A 15,380-nucleotide genomic window follows, 5' to 3' on the forward strand; every position below is an offset into this window, starting at 1 on the left:
AACGGGATTTAATGTAAAAAGAACGAAAAAAAGTGGTCTATTCGAGAGCCTGGTATTTGATACGTTTTACAATCTTTCACGACTATCTGAAATTAAGTACTGAGTAATACAGGTCGTTTAGAACGGACATTATACCCTGTTGCATATTAAGAAAAACAGTATGTTTCTTCCCGCCAAGTACTATACTCTTTCAACTTTAGCAGAGTGAACGCTGAAAAGGAGGCGAGACCCTTTTCGTCTTCTCTCGAAATCTTTCCACAGTTCGGTCTGATAAAATTGAAACAGTTGGGAAAGGGAGAGGGGGGGGGGGGGGGGTACTACTTTTCACAAAGACCGCTTCGAATAAGTCCCTAATGCTTATAATCTATAAGGACCCTCTGATTTTGAGGCCAGAACAAGCGGCCACGCTATCTGAGATGATTCCATGCCGCCAATGTTGATCATAGCAACGCGCTGGATACGCGCCGAGTTCCAGACATTCTTATGGTTCGGCTATCGTCGTCATTGCAGCGATTGAACACGATCGCCACTTCCCGAATGCTTGTCGAGCCGTCCATTATCACGAGTTCAAATCAAGGCCTCACGCGAGGCTCGGGTTCAATCTACGACCCGCATTCAAATATAGACAGTGGTGTGGGGGGACTAGGCCGACAGTATACGAGTTACGTCATCAGGTTTTCGCAAAAAATATATGTATAAAAAAACGCTCGTTTTTTTTTTTCTTTTTCTGTTACACCGGGACAAAGACATTTCTTGGTCAGTGGCAGTCTAAACGAGCCCCGAGAGCGAGCACAAGCGTCGCTGCGGTCGCCGCGCCCTGATTGGGTGAGGCGTACCGTGACGTCAGGGGGAGTACTCCGCTCCGCGATCTCGCATCGGCTCGCCTCCCAGCACAGGTTTCCTGGTTTGGCGTTGTGTGCCGCAAGCTCTTCGAGGAGCTGGACTTCGTTTACCTGGTGTGCAACACGTTGAGTTAGGCCGATATTGACGTGCTTCTGTACATTTTATAAGCCTGCTTGTCCCTTTTACCTTTAAAATTGGGTTACAAATCCCGAAAGCTTTCGGCGGAGGCAATTCCGCCGATGAACTTCCCCATCCGTCCACACGACACAAGGCAATCTTGCGAGGGGTCGGTGAAGCGGTGGCGCAAGCGTTTCAGACGCTGGAATTCTGTTCCTTGCACGTTCATGATTTAAGAGGATATTACATCCCGCTTTCAAGGCATTTGAAGTGGCGTTTATATCATGGGCCTTTGGGTGGCCGGCAAATTAGCTCGCGATCCTGACTCTGAGCTGCCACTCTGCATGCGCTGGTTCGCAGACGTTTTAAAGGCCGTGCGTCTGATGATCTTGAAAGTGCTCGTGGAACAGGGTTGTTTCACATAAATGTAACTTCTTCGTGAATTAATTATATAGTTTATACACGTATGCAGGCATATTTCTTAGAAGCTGCACAATTACTGGAAATTAGTTTGTATGGTAGCAGCAAAAACGGTCGCATTGCCCCCAGTTGCCTGTATGATATGTATTGAACTGTCCAAAATATGCACAGCATTAGTGCCGTAATATGGAATGTTTATAATGTTTCCTGGTATTCTTTATTCCAGCCTATTCCGAAAATACACCGTTTAGTCTGAATTGTCATTTCCAATTAAAAGAGACACTGCTGCAGGTCCCCAAAAGCTTCCTCAGCCTCCAAACTCCCTACAGCTGGACTCTCTGACATCAGAGGAAAACAGGAGTAAAAGCAAGCATTCGAACGTCTGTCCAGTGGTAGATGCAGCACTAGCAGCAGAAAATTTGGAACCTGCGAAGGGCGATAGTCCGCGTGAGAAAAGCTTCTGGTATTTTAGCTTCAGGACAATTCGATTTAAGTAAAATCTCAATTTTAGGGCTTAAGGGACTAATGACGAGCTAGGCACCTTCGCTTACGTTTGTTATACATTACTTGAGGGTTTATATAAAAGTCCACAAATACTATTCGTGTAGTCCATTGAAATACTATCCGAATCCAGCAAAGGTGAAATGCAAGCAATGTATATAATAAATGTTCCTTCTTTTTTTTACTTTGCCACTGCATTTGGGCTGTCTTACTTGTGATTCTTTCTTGATGGCCCAAACCGTATTTTACATGTTGCTCGAGCAGCATGCAGCTTCTCTGTTTCGGCGATCTTGTTTAAAAACAGAGATACAAAAAAATAGTATACATAACCTGCCAATTCATTCAGACCATCAGCAGCATTTATTGTGCGAGATGTAAATCTATAGTGATGCTCCTGCAATTATGGCCATGTTTCTTTACTTTCATATACCAGCTGCAATTCATGGGTTGCCTGCCCTGTCAACCATGCTTAAAATGTTGGTTGAAGTTTCGCCTGTAGCTACAGGCCATGCCTCAATAAAGGTTCATATAAAAATTTACACTTTCTACGAAAAACACGCCAAAAACAAATTCAATAGAAAGGAGCGCGCCGTCAGCCAACGCCGTCACAGCCTCCACAGCGCGAGCGGGCCGAGTCGGGGAAAAATTCTCTCCTCGCCGTGACGTCACCCCGGTTCGCCGTAAGGGGGCGCGACGCGAACTTCTCGGGGCTAATACTCGGGGCCCATCAGTGCCGGTAAGCTCGTGTAAAAAAAAAAAAAGAAAACAGAAGACGTTCTATCTGAATCTTGTTGCGCCGTACTTTTAACCTGCAACAGGGTCTACAGGTATGGGTCTAAGTGTGTTCAACGTTTGCATATAGACCAACGTCAGGCTGTGACGTCACGCCGCAGCGCAAGCGCCGAGACTTCAGCTTCCGTGAATCGGTTTCTGTATACGCGCACTGGCCACAAATGTGTGGACAAACAAACAAACAAACAAACAAACAAACAAACAAATGCGTTGGAGGAAGAAAGGTAATACCAACAGTGCGTACAAAAAACTTTGTTTAATTTGTTGTGATGATAGCATATATTTTGTCGCAGAAAAAGTGTCCACTACCGATAAATAAGAATATTAGAAAAAAAAAGAATCAAGATGGAGAGGTATAAAAAAGAGAGTTGTAGCACGCATGCACGAAGTATAGAGAGTCGTCGCAATTAGGAGCAAAGAGTGACTGTAGATGCCATTTGCATGTCTCGGGGAAGAGAGGGGGGGGGGGGGGGGGGGATTGTTGTGTTTATGTCGTTTGCTTTGATGAGCAGCTAAAAATATAGACACCCTCAAGCAAAGCGGATAACGACCACCCATTTCGGGGCCTAAATCTGCGCAGGAAATGGGTCCGCACGCAAAAGACAGGTTTTTAGCCGCCGAACTCGAGCATCGAACCTCCCGAAAGAAACGACCTCCTCGAAGTCGCGTCAAAGATGCCCGCTGCGTGTTGTGCTCTAAGAGCCAGGAAACTGTCTCAGAAGGCCAGTGTACTTTCCGGCCAGCAGAGGCACTCGGGGGTCTCCCGAGTCGCTTGGTCGGAGAACGGCTCCCGGCGGCCGTCCTCTCTTGTACGCGAGGCTACCCCCGCCGAGATAATGCCGGGTCACGGCATAAACAGCCGTCTGTGTGTTGCGCGCCCTTGATCAGGTTCTCGGAAATCGAAGCTTCTCTGCCGAAAAAAAGATTCTTTTCATGGGCGGAGAAGGGCATTGGACAGCGATATCCGCGGTACTATGAAGCCTGAGTGCTTTTTGAATGCAGCGAGGGATCATCCGCGAGTTGACTTGCCCGAATTCCGAGAAACTAGCGCACTATAGACCAGTGTTCGACATCCTAGCCCTCAGCGGTAAAAAAATGTGATATAATAATCTTAAACGCAGGCTTAATTGTGAAGAGAGGGGCTGCGCATAAAACATTTTTTTTTTATAGCACTCTTGGCATCGGTGTTATTCTTGGAGCTTCGTGACTATGCATTTTTACGTCCTTGAACAACGATATGTGCGTAGGTGTCTATAAAAAATGGAGTCTAGCAAAAAGCGCAGCCCTCTACTGTGTCGTGGCCTCAGGAAAAGCCAACATATCGGCACCCATAAATAGAGTGCCTTCATACACACGCGCTTTTGCTTGAGTGGTGACATCTCAGCCATTTTTCCGCTCAATTGTTTTTTTCATGCCTTTTGAAGTGCGCGCAATCCGGTGTCACTCAGCTCGAGCGCGTAGCTTTGGCTAATGCATAGACGGCATTTTACCGCCCAAGTCATGCACCGAGTGCGCGAGAGCGTCACGGGCTGGCACATTCAGTGCAACAATGGATGTCTTCACCCTGAGACAGACAGACATGCAGGCACCCTACCCATAAATGAAAAATTGCGCCGTCTCGCGGTCGATATAAAAATGCTGCAAAATGGGGGTCAAAAAAAAAAAAAAGAAAGAAAATTATAAAGATGGCAAGTTTATCAATCGTATACAATCTCTTGTAAGTGAGTATTATATCAGTTATAGGGACCTGCCATCTCGCTGATGTTTCTTTTTTGCGCACGTCATTTTGCAGGGCTTTCAAGTCGACCGTGAGAGGAAGTAATTTTTCTTAAGGAGTCTATAATAAGGGAAGCTTAAAATGCGCAAGGCGTGGTGCATTCCGAGTGTCTCATTATCGCCCCTGAGCCGATGAGATTTCTGCCTGAGCCGATAAGAACGAGTCACGAAGCTAGCAGCATGATTATATTAGAGGAACCATAAAATAATTTTTGTTTAACTTCTTCCTCCTTGGCTTTCCTCCTCAACTTGAAAGCGAAAAAAGAAAAAAGAAGAAAGAGAAATCACGTGGTGGTGACGTGCGTTTGATTGGATGCGATGACTCCAAGCTTTCACCGTGCGTTTGAAGCACACCGTGGAACTTGTCATTTCCCGTTCGTGGCCAATGCGTGCCGTGACGTCACGCTACTCGTTGGCCACGAACCGGAAGCCAAACATTCGTCGACGCTTTGAATTGTTAACGAGTGACACAGTGCTCGCTAACAGTACGCAAACTGGGTTCGACTGACGTGCTTGAGCGCACCTCGGAGGCAGCGCAGTGAAGAGGCGGAGAGCTTTCGAAGGAAAGGAGGTAAGGAAAAGAAGTCCGCTATATTTTACCATTTTCGTACCAAAAAACAGGCTCTTGTCTTTCCACCCTAGTGTACTAGTCTTCTTTGACCCAACAAACGAACTGTGATTAGTAAAATTTCAATCGAAAATAATTTATCCCAGCCCGGAATTCGTTTTACGGTCACTGTAAGTCACTCCCTGTCTTTCTTAAGACGTCGCGGTGACTATGCGGAAATCAAGTCGTCTGCTTCTTTTGCAGGGGCTGTGGTGACGTCAGAAAGAAGTCGAGCTCTGATTGGCTCTGATCCAAGGATAGTGGGTAGACCTCAAAGCAAACTGCCTCGAGGCCTACCCACTGTCTTTCATTCAGAACCAATCAGAACTCCGCATTCTGACGTCACCACAACCCCTGCGAAAGAAGCAGACGAACTTGCGGTCCGCATACATTCGTAAAATAACTTGCGCGCTTTCATGGTTGCGTGCAAAGTTGCCCGCAACGTCGCTCTATGCGGCCTAAAAATGTTGCGTTGAAAACGTTCAGCGTAGGAGTACACTGCGTAAACCAACTATCGTCGTTCTTGGTCTCGCCGACCCGATACAATCCAGTTAAAACCAAATTTGATTTGACATCAAACATTACGAGATATTGGGAGCGTAATCAAAAACGTCTTGGCTGGATCTGTACACCGTTGCAAATTTACAGATTTGTTTGGCACAATTCTAATCATATGTGTGTCCCACAAGATATAACATGCTCTACAAGAACTGGAAACACTACAAAGCTCAATGTCATATAGGAGACACAATGTAGACTCATAGCAACAGCAGCGATGACGTACAAAATGCAAAAAAGGAGTGGTGATGTCTTTCTAGCACCATGTTAGAAAGACATCACCACTCTTTTTTCTTTCATCGCAAATTTTTCATGAAAAAATTTGTTAAATTTAACTAGGAAAAAAACTGCATCAATAGTGACAGACGGGCCAGTTGGTACATGATCTCTTTTGACAAAATGCGCCGCAAGACAGAGACAGAGTAAGCGCTTCGTGTTGTCACCCTTACTTGGTCTGTCTTGCGGCAGATTTTGTCGAATGAGATAACTAGGAAAGCTTGATGCCGTGCAAAAGATTTTACATGTACTCGAGATTCTTTCAATAATTCCCGTACTAAACACCATATAATTAGTATGGCTTGCCATCCTGTTTGTTTTTTCACGTTGTATTTGCATTAATGTTGGGAGAGGTGAGGGGAAACCTTGGCGCAGCGGAACACAGGGATCCTTAGGGTGACCATATTCCTCAATGTAGAAAACGTGACATCCCAGCGAAGGAGGGAGGGGGGGGGGGGGGGGGGCATTTTAAAGATTGAGATATGAAGGAAAACTTTAATGAAATAACTGCTCTCATTTCAAAACTTTGCAAATTTCACTAAGCCCTAGGGCCCAGGGAAACAGTCCCGCTCACGGTTCAGTTGCATGCACTCATTTGGAAGGTCCTGCTTCGGGTGCTTCGTTTGTGCGGGCGTATTTTGCCGACGATTGAAGTTTCCTAGGCGAGACTTTATTCTGCGAGACTCGGCAGTAAAAGTCTGCGCACTTATATAGAAAAAAAAAAGAAAAAGAATCCCGTCCCGAAAACGGGACATGATTCTCTATTGGGACAAAAAGACGGGACGGCAGAGGCGGCCCTCAAAAACGGGATTGTCCCAGCCAAAGCGGGACGTCTGGTCACCCTAGGAATCCTGGATTCAATCCCGAGTGCCGCCTGTTCCTACCTGGATGGACATTATACAGGCGCTCGATCGTGTGGCACTACTGCATGAAGCACGTTAAAGACCTCAGGCGAGGTGTGGTACTGCACTGGCTAAATTTATGATATATAGCAACGCCCCCAGACACCCACTGGCGCTGAACAACTTAACGCGGCTTTGTTGTAAGGAAACGTGCTTCTGTTGAATATCTCACACAGGCAAATAGTAACGCAAAGATTCTATACTCCGAAAACACCTTCAGGAAGTTGACGTTGTCCAGGGTCGATGACCCAGAACCGGGCATATGCAAACGTGGGTTCGTGTCACAGCAGAAACGTCAATCATAGCGGACAACAGCTTTCAAAATCCCATAGCCGGTCCTCCCACGTCTATCGCCGTGCGATTGTCGAGGACGTCCGCTCGAGCGTTGAACCTGTCAGTGGAGAGGTCTCCGCGCGCTGCCGGAAAACTTTAGACAAGTAACGTGAGACTAGCCTCAGTTATTGCGAAATAAGAAAGACTCCTAACAGTGTGTATGTGGTGTTTGCTCTTCGTCAATCACCTGGCTAAGGTGAATCGTCGGGCAATGCTCGTGTTTTCAGATAGTAAAAATTTAGTAGCGTAAACACAGAGGGTGTGGGCGGCTCTTTAGCGTAGTTGGACGCCACTGCCTAGTCCATCTTAAAATCTGACACAAACTGAAAGATGCAGATATCATTCTGTAGATAAAAAAGTAAGGTAATAAAGAAAAAAAAAGAAGAAAAATGAACAGGCCATAGCAAAATTCTTGTATTGTTATAATTCCAAAGAAGACAACATGGACGAACCAAACAGACGAAACAACTCTAACACTTCTATGCCTCATTTGCTAGAATGAGAAGAATTCATGAACGTTAATAACCACTGGAAAACGAAGATAGCAACCAATGCATTTTCGCTTTTGTAAGCTGAACTTGAATAGCGACAAATTTCATCCACGAACAACCTTGGTCATTCTTGACCGGTTAGTGACCGGCAGGAGAGACTAGAATTATGATCGATTAGGGATTAAAGGCTTACCCTAAGCTGTCCACGAGGAGAATCTCATTGCTGTCCACGCCGTCCATCGCCACCAGCTCCCGCACAAAGATCTCGTACGGACCTTCGAGAGAAACAAATTCTGAAGTAAGTCTTCATTCACTAGCCACATCTGCAGAAACCACAGTAAATAAAACGAGGCAAAAAGAACACAAAGACAAGTAGAATGCAAACATAAACAAAGCACTTGCGTTCTTTCCACATGACCTTGTGTCTTTTTCTTTCTTTTTTTGCCGCTTTAATTGTTTTTATTGTGCACCGATTCACGTTGTCGGTTACTATGCTGATGTTTATAGAGCGGGCAGCTCATCTGCCTTCAGATGGAGTTGCATACCTCCAACTTAGAGGAGACCTTTTGTCAGTGCAGGCAGTTAACTATCGGCCACTGAACCCCCCCCCCCCCCCCCCCCCTTTTCCCTCCCGCCAACAAACACGCACACATCTCAAGAGATGTTAGACAGATCGTAAATCAAAATACACCTTAAGCACGCCCACCCACTTGCTCTCTTGGCAAATCGAAACAGTTAGTACCCAGCGCATCTAAATCAACCTCTATTTCATCTTAGCGTACGTACACGTACTCGTAATGGTCATCTTGGCACGATTGGGGGCAATTAGGGCGATGTCGAAATCCGCAAGATTCTCTTGAGAACGAGAAGAGAGAAAAAAGAAACAAGGGCAGACAGATACGAATGCAAGGGGACACTCCTAAGTTGTTAGGGAACTTGTTCCGTGCTCCATTATGGGATCGGCAATCGATTGGAAGACGGCGGATGTAATCTCAGCGCTCTTCTCTTTCACGAGGAAGTGACCTTTGCTCCGGACCGAACATCGAGAGGCTATATGATGAAGAGCCCAGATAACCAGACTGCCGCTCGCATTCATCATTCGTCCCCGAGGTGATGTCGCAACACGAAAACAAAGATGAATAGAGTAGACTACTTTGAGGGGAGGGGGGGGGGGGGGCGATAAAACAGGCTAAACAACAAGCCCCATGATGAAGCGCAGGCATTTCTTTAATGACCTGTATGTAATATATCTCTATCTATATGTCACTAAATGGACATGCCAGTGGCAACATTGTAAAATAGAGAATATTACTATAACTATTTCAGAGAGTTATAAAATGATTTGTTTGTTGAGCCACATCGTGTTGCGGGATCGATGCACATATATTCGGCTCGACTTAAAGCTGAAGGTTCGCTTGGGGCATATATATATATATATATATATATATATATATATATATATATATATATATATATATATATATATATATGACATTACATTTCTATTCACTTGGCGGACACTAAAAGACTACTCTTTTGATTGCAGTGAACACGCCAGTCGCAGATGCATTCCAGACACCATAGCCGTTAGAAGCTAAACTGCTTGGCTGCCACCTTGCGGGTGTCAGAAGAGTGCTACTCTAAAGTGCAGAAGCTTTTTCAAAATGAGTGTATGTTATTTCGAGTTTACCGTTGATAAGTTCAGTCTATTAGCCCTGAAGAGTCGAGTTAAAATGATTACCTCACCCGAATGTGTGTCTAAGCTGACGTGCTATTCGCGAGTCTTCGGAACGATGGTGTCACGGTGTGACAATCACAATCCCTAAATCGTTGATGGTTTACTCAAAAATACGGACGGCGATTCATATTTTTGTTCTATCACTCATAGATTACGAAATTCACGTCACTGAAGCGTTCTAAAGTTAACTATGTGCTTCTATTATAAGGCGATAATCGAAATGCCCCTCATATTGTTTGTTGGCTGGAACTCGCGTATACTACGTTGCATGCAGCCAGGAACAAGCTTGGAAAAGGTACGGCATCCGGATACGAAGGTCCGTGGACATGCAGTAATACGGTTACCCATGTTGATTCTGACAAGAACCTTTCGACTAACTTACGTCCCAAACTTTGAAGATCACAGTGTGAACCCAATAAAACTTTTTATTAGCACTATGCAAAGTATGATGCTGGGCAATTGCAATGATTTTGATCATATGTAACTTACGTTGCAAAATTACAATACACGGCGCGCACTCGACGTAAATCTACAGTGCGGCTTCGGAGACATAACCGCCTGTTGGGAAGGATATCGAACTATAGGGGGCGCTTTATCGAGCTTGTTGTCCCCACTGCCCGGTGTTTACCAACACAGCATAACAAAGAAATTGAACCTCGCCTAGACCCAACGTTACTAAATCAGCTCAGTTGACAAGCTCCGCATTAGCCGCGCTTCGGAAAGCCGGCCCCCTCCAGTCGCGAGAGCGTGGTGGCGCTGTCGTCGCAGCCCGCCCGGTCCGCAAGACCGGCCAAGCTCTGGGCAAGCTCGGGACGCTGGCTTTACATTGCGAAATCAGGCGGTCGGCGGAACGTCGGTGGCCTTTGTGAACTTATTAACAAATGGACTCTGCAAGTAGATTCTGCTGCAGTCACGAGCGTAATTATGTGCGCTAATGATTTCTTCGATTTTTACTCTATAATTCATTGGATAGCAGCATGGCGCCTAGCTTCGGGCCTGGCTCCCGAGTGCGATTCTATGTTCGTGTAATATCAAAGTACACCGGGATTTATGTCATAGTTGATGTCCCTCCATATTCGTCTATGACCAGCATCCACAAGCAGGGGCTTGCGTGCGCTGCTCGATAAACGCTCCCACTTGTCACAAGAAAACGAACAAAATACGCTTTCTGCCTTTCAATTGTTACCCCAACAAATCTTCGGCAAGGCTAAATTTGCAGATGAATACTGCGCAACGTTTATTTCTTTTTGCATGAAAAACAATCGCAGCGCAATGCAAAACATCAGGACTGAAGATACCTGTAGTTTGCGATCACAGAACCCGAGCTTTCTTGTTTGCTACTGCCACCGTCTCCGTCACCTCTCGATTGATGTATCTCGCGTAAAAGAGCACTTGCGTTACAACGAAGAGGGATTGTATAGTTTTCGAAAGTGGTATTTGCAGTCCCGCCTTTCTATGTCGCGTTTTCAGGGTAGCTAAACTGTCTTTATTTTGGCTTGAGATAGATCGCAGAAACGCCATGAGATCAACAACATGACCATTTATGGACAACTGCAACTTTAAGAAAATAGTAGTTAAAGTGAATGTAAATAAATTCGCGCTTATAAACATGCCAACAAGCATGTTGATGTCAGGCACATGGAGCATGCATACACATTACACAAATGACCTCGTTTCACATAGTCAACGAGGGTGTCTCACAATTCGTGCACTGTTACCGCGAAGCTGTAGCAGGTACTGTAAAATAACTGTTCTAATATCTACCGCACGTTCATACGTAAATCTCCAAATATACTCACACGAACTCCCGCTGATCAGCTGATCGGAATTGATGTCTCGAAATTCTTACCCGTGAGTCACACGTCTCCGAAATGGCACGTATACGCAAGGGAGCGAGGTTGTCACACACGTAAAGAACACACACGAATAATAACTCAGTTGTTTTTACCAGTAGAAGACCTCGACGTAGCCGAATACAAATACAAAAACAGCCCGATTTTTTCGAATGACCAAGACGTCTTCTTTAAATTGACATTCTTTCCTAATGCGGCTTTGGTATGTATCCAATAGCTTACGCCTGAACTTCAGACACAAACAGAGAACACCAGAAAAGGGAAGCTCACGGTATTTTAGTCCGCAAACGACCAAAACACAACGGTTCATGTGCCGGGAACCACGAACGATAAACGCAGCCATTTCTCCGAGTTTCTTGCCTTGGTGCCGAATGTCGGAAAACTGCCAAAACTAAGAAGGCCCAACGGGTGTCAATTTCCCTAAAAAGTCCCAGAAAATGTCGTCTCAATCCGGACATTATCACACTAGCAACAGTCCTTAGTAATACACTTTGTGAACCCACACAAAAACGATGTTTCACGGCGTATCCACGAGTACCGAGGCCAGTCAGACCGAACGGGTCGGGCGGGCTTGGACAAGAGCGCCGCTACGCGGCAGTGAACGGCAGCGCGTCACTTTTTTTTCGGAGCTTGTCAACTTCTCCGATCCAGTAACGTTGCCTAGACCGGTCTGGGCACGAGCGCTTCGCTCTGTCCAGTGCTTTGGTCGCGCGAGGAGCGGCCTTCGAATCATCATCTTCGACTTCTCCCGTCAAAAACAAACAAGAAAATATGGTTTGCTGTCCCCACAGCTGAAGCGTACCGCTAGAGGCGTGACCTGTTCGATCTCCTCTCCAATATGAAAACATCCGTGGGCAATGGACACAGCACTATCGTTTCGCACATCGCCAAAGCCTGTGATATGAAATACTGGACTTGATCGGGGACAAACGGACATTCGATTTACGAACCAGGTGTACCACCAGTAGACCATATGGTAGGCATTATAATGAGAATATTCAAAATCCAGACGCTTTTCACGTCCTTTCTTAGAACGTCTCGTCTTCTGTAACATCTTAGCATCGAACCTGAGAAAAGAGCCCTTCAGGCACTGGGAAACTGCACCGCAGACAGACAAGCCACGCTTTTGCAGTTGAAAGGATGCGGGAGCTGTTCCGATAACAGTACGAACATCCAGCCTCCGTAACGCAAACTCACGAGGCTCAAAGTGTTCGCCCTCAGCTTCAGGAAGTGGCTCGTCCATCAGACGGTGGTGCGCTCACTGCCAGACTATAACTGCCGTCGTAAGTTGATGGGGCGGTGTCGGGACAAACTTCACGCCGTCTACACTGACACTGACCCCATGGATCATCATTAAAGCCAGTCTCGTTAGGCAAACGGTGCATCGTTTTCGAGCCTCTTGTTCCGACGGCCCCTCCCAGGAACGAAAGCGGTCGATTGATGCGAGAAGGACGTTCACCCGAAACCATCACATTTGCTCGGGAGATACTGCGCCCTACGCTAGGGGCGTGACCACGGAATTTTTAACCAGCTCGATGGCTGATGTGCACGAAGAGAAAGAAGCCGTGTTATCTCTTCATCGAAGCTCCGTCCATCACGAACTCTAGTGGATGGCTTCTAGATGTGCGAGCTGAGCTCCTGATCGTTGCAGATTTTGGATGATGCAGCGGCATTGTGAAAGTATCGCAGAGGCTATAAACGAGGAAGCTGAAAAAAAAACAGCCTGGGGGAGGTCCCACGAAATACGTACTGTTGCTGTCGACAATCTCGAAGCGTAGCGCCAGTGGATCTCCAACCTCCGCTGTGAACACGTCTTCTCCGAAACGGTCTGTGATCCTCATGGTGACGTTGGGGGAGCTCACTGTTGCTAGCTGACTCTGAGATGTCTCCACTTCGCGACTGAAAAGAGACAGAGACATACGAGAAAAATATGAAACAAATAATCACTGCTCTCGGATAGGCAGATAGGGAGCTTTGATAGACAGGCAATAAGACACTGGCTTTTACAGTTAACCTGTGGCGTTTGGCATCGGTGTCTGGCTTCCGAAATGTATAAGGGATTAGTACGTCCATTTTCGTTCTTCAGCGGTTTGAAATGTGTCCTAGAAAGACACTAAGCGATTAACCACGAGACATCGTCTTACTACTTCGCATGTTAACATAACATATACCTCCCGACGGCCTAGGTGGCATGTATCTTGTCAACGACAAAGAATGCAATCTTAAAACATTAAATTAGCATTTTTCTACGAACTTCCGGCAATCGCAAGCCAATTTCAAGTTCCGCGCATTGCTTCTCAGCTTCTCTTTCTCGGCCCACCTCCCGACACCTTGTTGAACTCTAGACCTCCTGCACTATGTTTACCCGACCGCCGCACTTAGAACAACCTCACACACATACCAACGACAAGACAAGAAACAAAGCCGCACGCTTCATTGTCGCCGGTCCAAACACGCGCCGAGCAACGAACCAAGCCAAATTCCTTTCATGCAACCTTCATTCAAACACGCCGCTGAGTTCGTTAAGCCCTCTTCCGGGCCGACACAACTCAGACGGGCCGCGACCCGAAGAATGCACAAGAACAGCGAAGCAAAGAAAACAGCCCTCCCCTTATTTACCGAGAGACACACACACGCAGACATAACGACCTCCTCCCAGAGAGCGAACGCGGCGAAGACATTGACCTCTCGCGATCAAACCGCCGGGCACATCCGTCATCGTCTGTCAACGTCCTCGAAGCCGTCTCGTCCACGTCGATGACGTCTCCCACGAGGCCCCCCGTGCAAAACGCTCCGTGAAAGACTTTTACCGGCAAGCGGAAGCAAGCCGGAGGTCAACCTCGGCAACGCCGTCGACCGTGACGAGACGCTTCGGAGGTGCTCAGAAGTGGAGACACTTTGCGAAGAGGCGGAAGGCGACAGACCCGTTTTATAACCTCGCCGCGCTTCGTATGTTTCGCTGGAGAACGAGCGTAAACTGAACGGAAACTCTGGACGTTTGCAAGTACGGCCTCTGGACGCCGCCATCTTGGTCTTGGAATGTGTAGATCGTCTTGTGATCAAGTCTTGAGAAGGCGTACCATTTGCTGCCAGACTGGCGTCCAAACAGAGCATTTTCTGTTCACGGTGGTACGACTATGTCGTGAAGCGTGGCCGCTTGCAAACACCTATACATTGGGGGACGGGACAGGACCTTGTGTATAGTGTCTTTCAATTGAGCTTTCTGTGCACCGCGAGCGTGCTCATTCGAAGTCACTTCGATTTGCCTTTTTCATGACCTCTCCATTTTGCTCTGTGGTGTCCTCTATTCCAGTCGTGCCAAGCCGTCCACTCTTCTTATCGTTAGTGCACGTGTACTAGGAGGTACAGAGGCTTTGTCTGTTTTAGCAAGTTCCCAGGCATCTTGAGAGTCGATGTGCAGTACTAATGAAAAACAGCGGGACTTTTTTTTCTTTTTTTTTTTGTAGCCTCAGCTAAACAAGCTGCAGGAATACAGGGTAATGCACTACAGTGAGTTCACCTTAACTTTACTTCTGTGTGACCATTTTATACGGACACACAAAGCAGAACATGGAACATCATCAGAACCGCTGAAGGTGTTGCATGCCGTCTAGTAAGAAACGTCAGTAATGGTGCAGTAATAAGATTCAATGCCATAGTTTCTGGGGCTGATCCTACTATGACACTCCTTGTACAAGCAGTGTTCATTGCGCAGATAAGTTTAAGGCGTCTGTTTGTAAGCAGGGTAATCTTTCCTTTAAAATGTTTCTATAGTGCCCTGTGTATACACAGAAATTTCGGTGCCATGTTGTCATGTTTGAGAGTGAGCAGAAATAAATATCAAACTCTTATAATATCAGCTGCTCAATATTGCACCGATCTGAACCCATCCATCTTACAAGCGCATACCGTACCACCAGGCACAAGGCGAGATCTGATCGATGCTTCCATTTTACGATCCTATTCAAAGCATGAAAAGGAACACGACATCTGCAAAGAACGACTTGTTGATGCGGCACCACGCTCGTCGAATCGCAACAAGGCGCGGGGAGGACGGGGAAGATCAACTTTTCTGCACATGCAACAGTGCGTGATATCGCGTTACGCGCCGACCACTTCACACCCGGTCTCACGCCACTGCAGCACGTCGTAACATTCCTTCTTCGACCCTCG

At 46.5% G+C, this 15,380-nt stretch overlaps 1 protein-coding gene across 1 annotated transcript in view; it reads right to left on the reverse strand.

Annotated features, from left to right (window-relative positions):
• Positions 1–15,380, reverse strand: part of LOC115327527 — a 123,030-nt gene that overhangs the window by 28,118 nt on the left and 79,532 nt on the right. Inside the window, exons 7-8 of the mRNA XM_042289172.1 lie at positions 12,958–13,106; positions 7,810–7,891 (exon numbers count right to left, since the gene is read on the reverse strand). Of these exons, the coding sequence (XP_042145106.1) occupies positions 7,810–7,891; positions 12,958–13,106 (231 nt within the window). The remainder of the gene's footprint in view (positions 1–7,809; positions 7,892–12,957; positions 13,107–15,380) is intronic.

The sequence above is a fragment of the Ixodes scapularis genome, unplaced genomic scaffold (assembly GCF_016920785.2).
Source record: "Ixodes scapularis isolate PalLabHiFi unplaced genomic scaffold, ASM1692078v2 PGA_scaffold12__126_contigs__length_90152505, whole genome shotgun sequence".
In the NCBI taxonomy this organism is placed as follows: Eukaryota; Metazoa; Arthropoda; class Arachnida; order Ixodida; family Ixodidae; genus Ixodes; species Ixodes scapularis.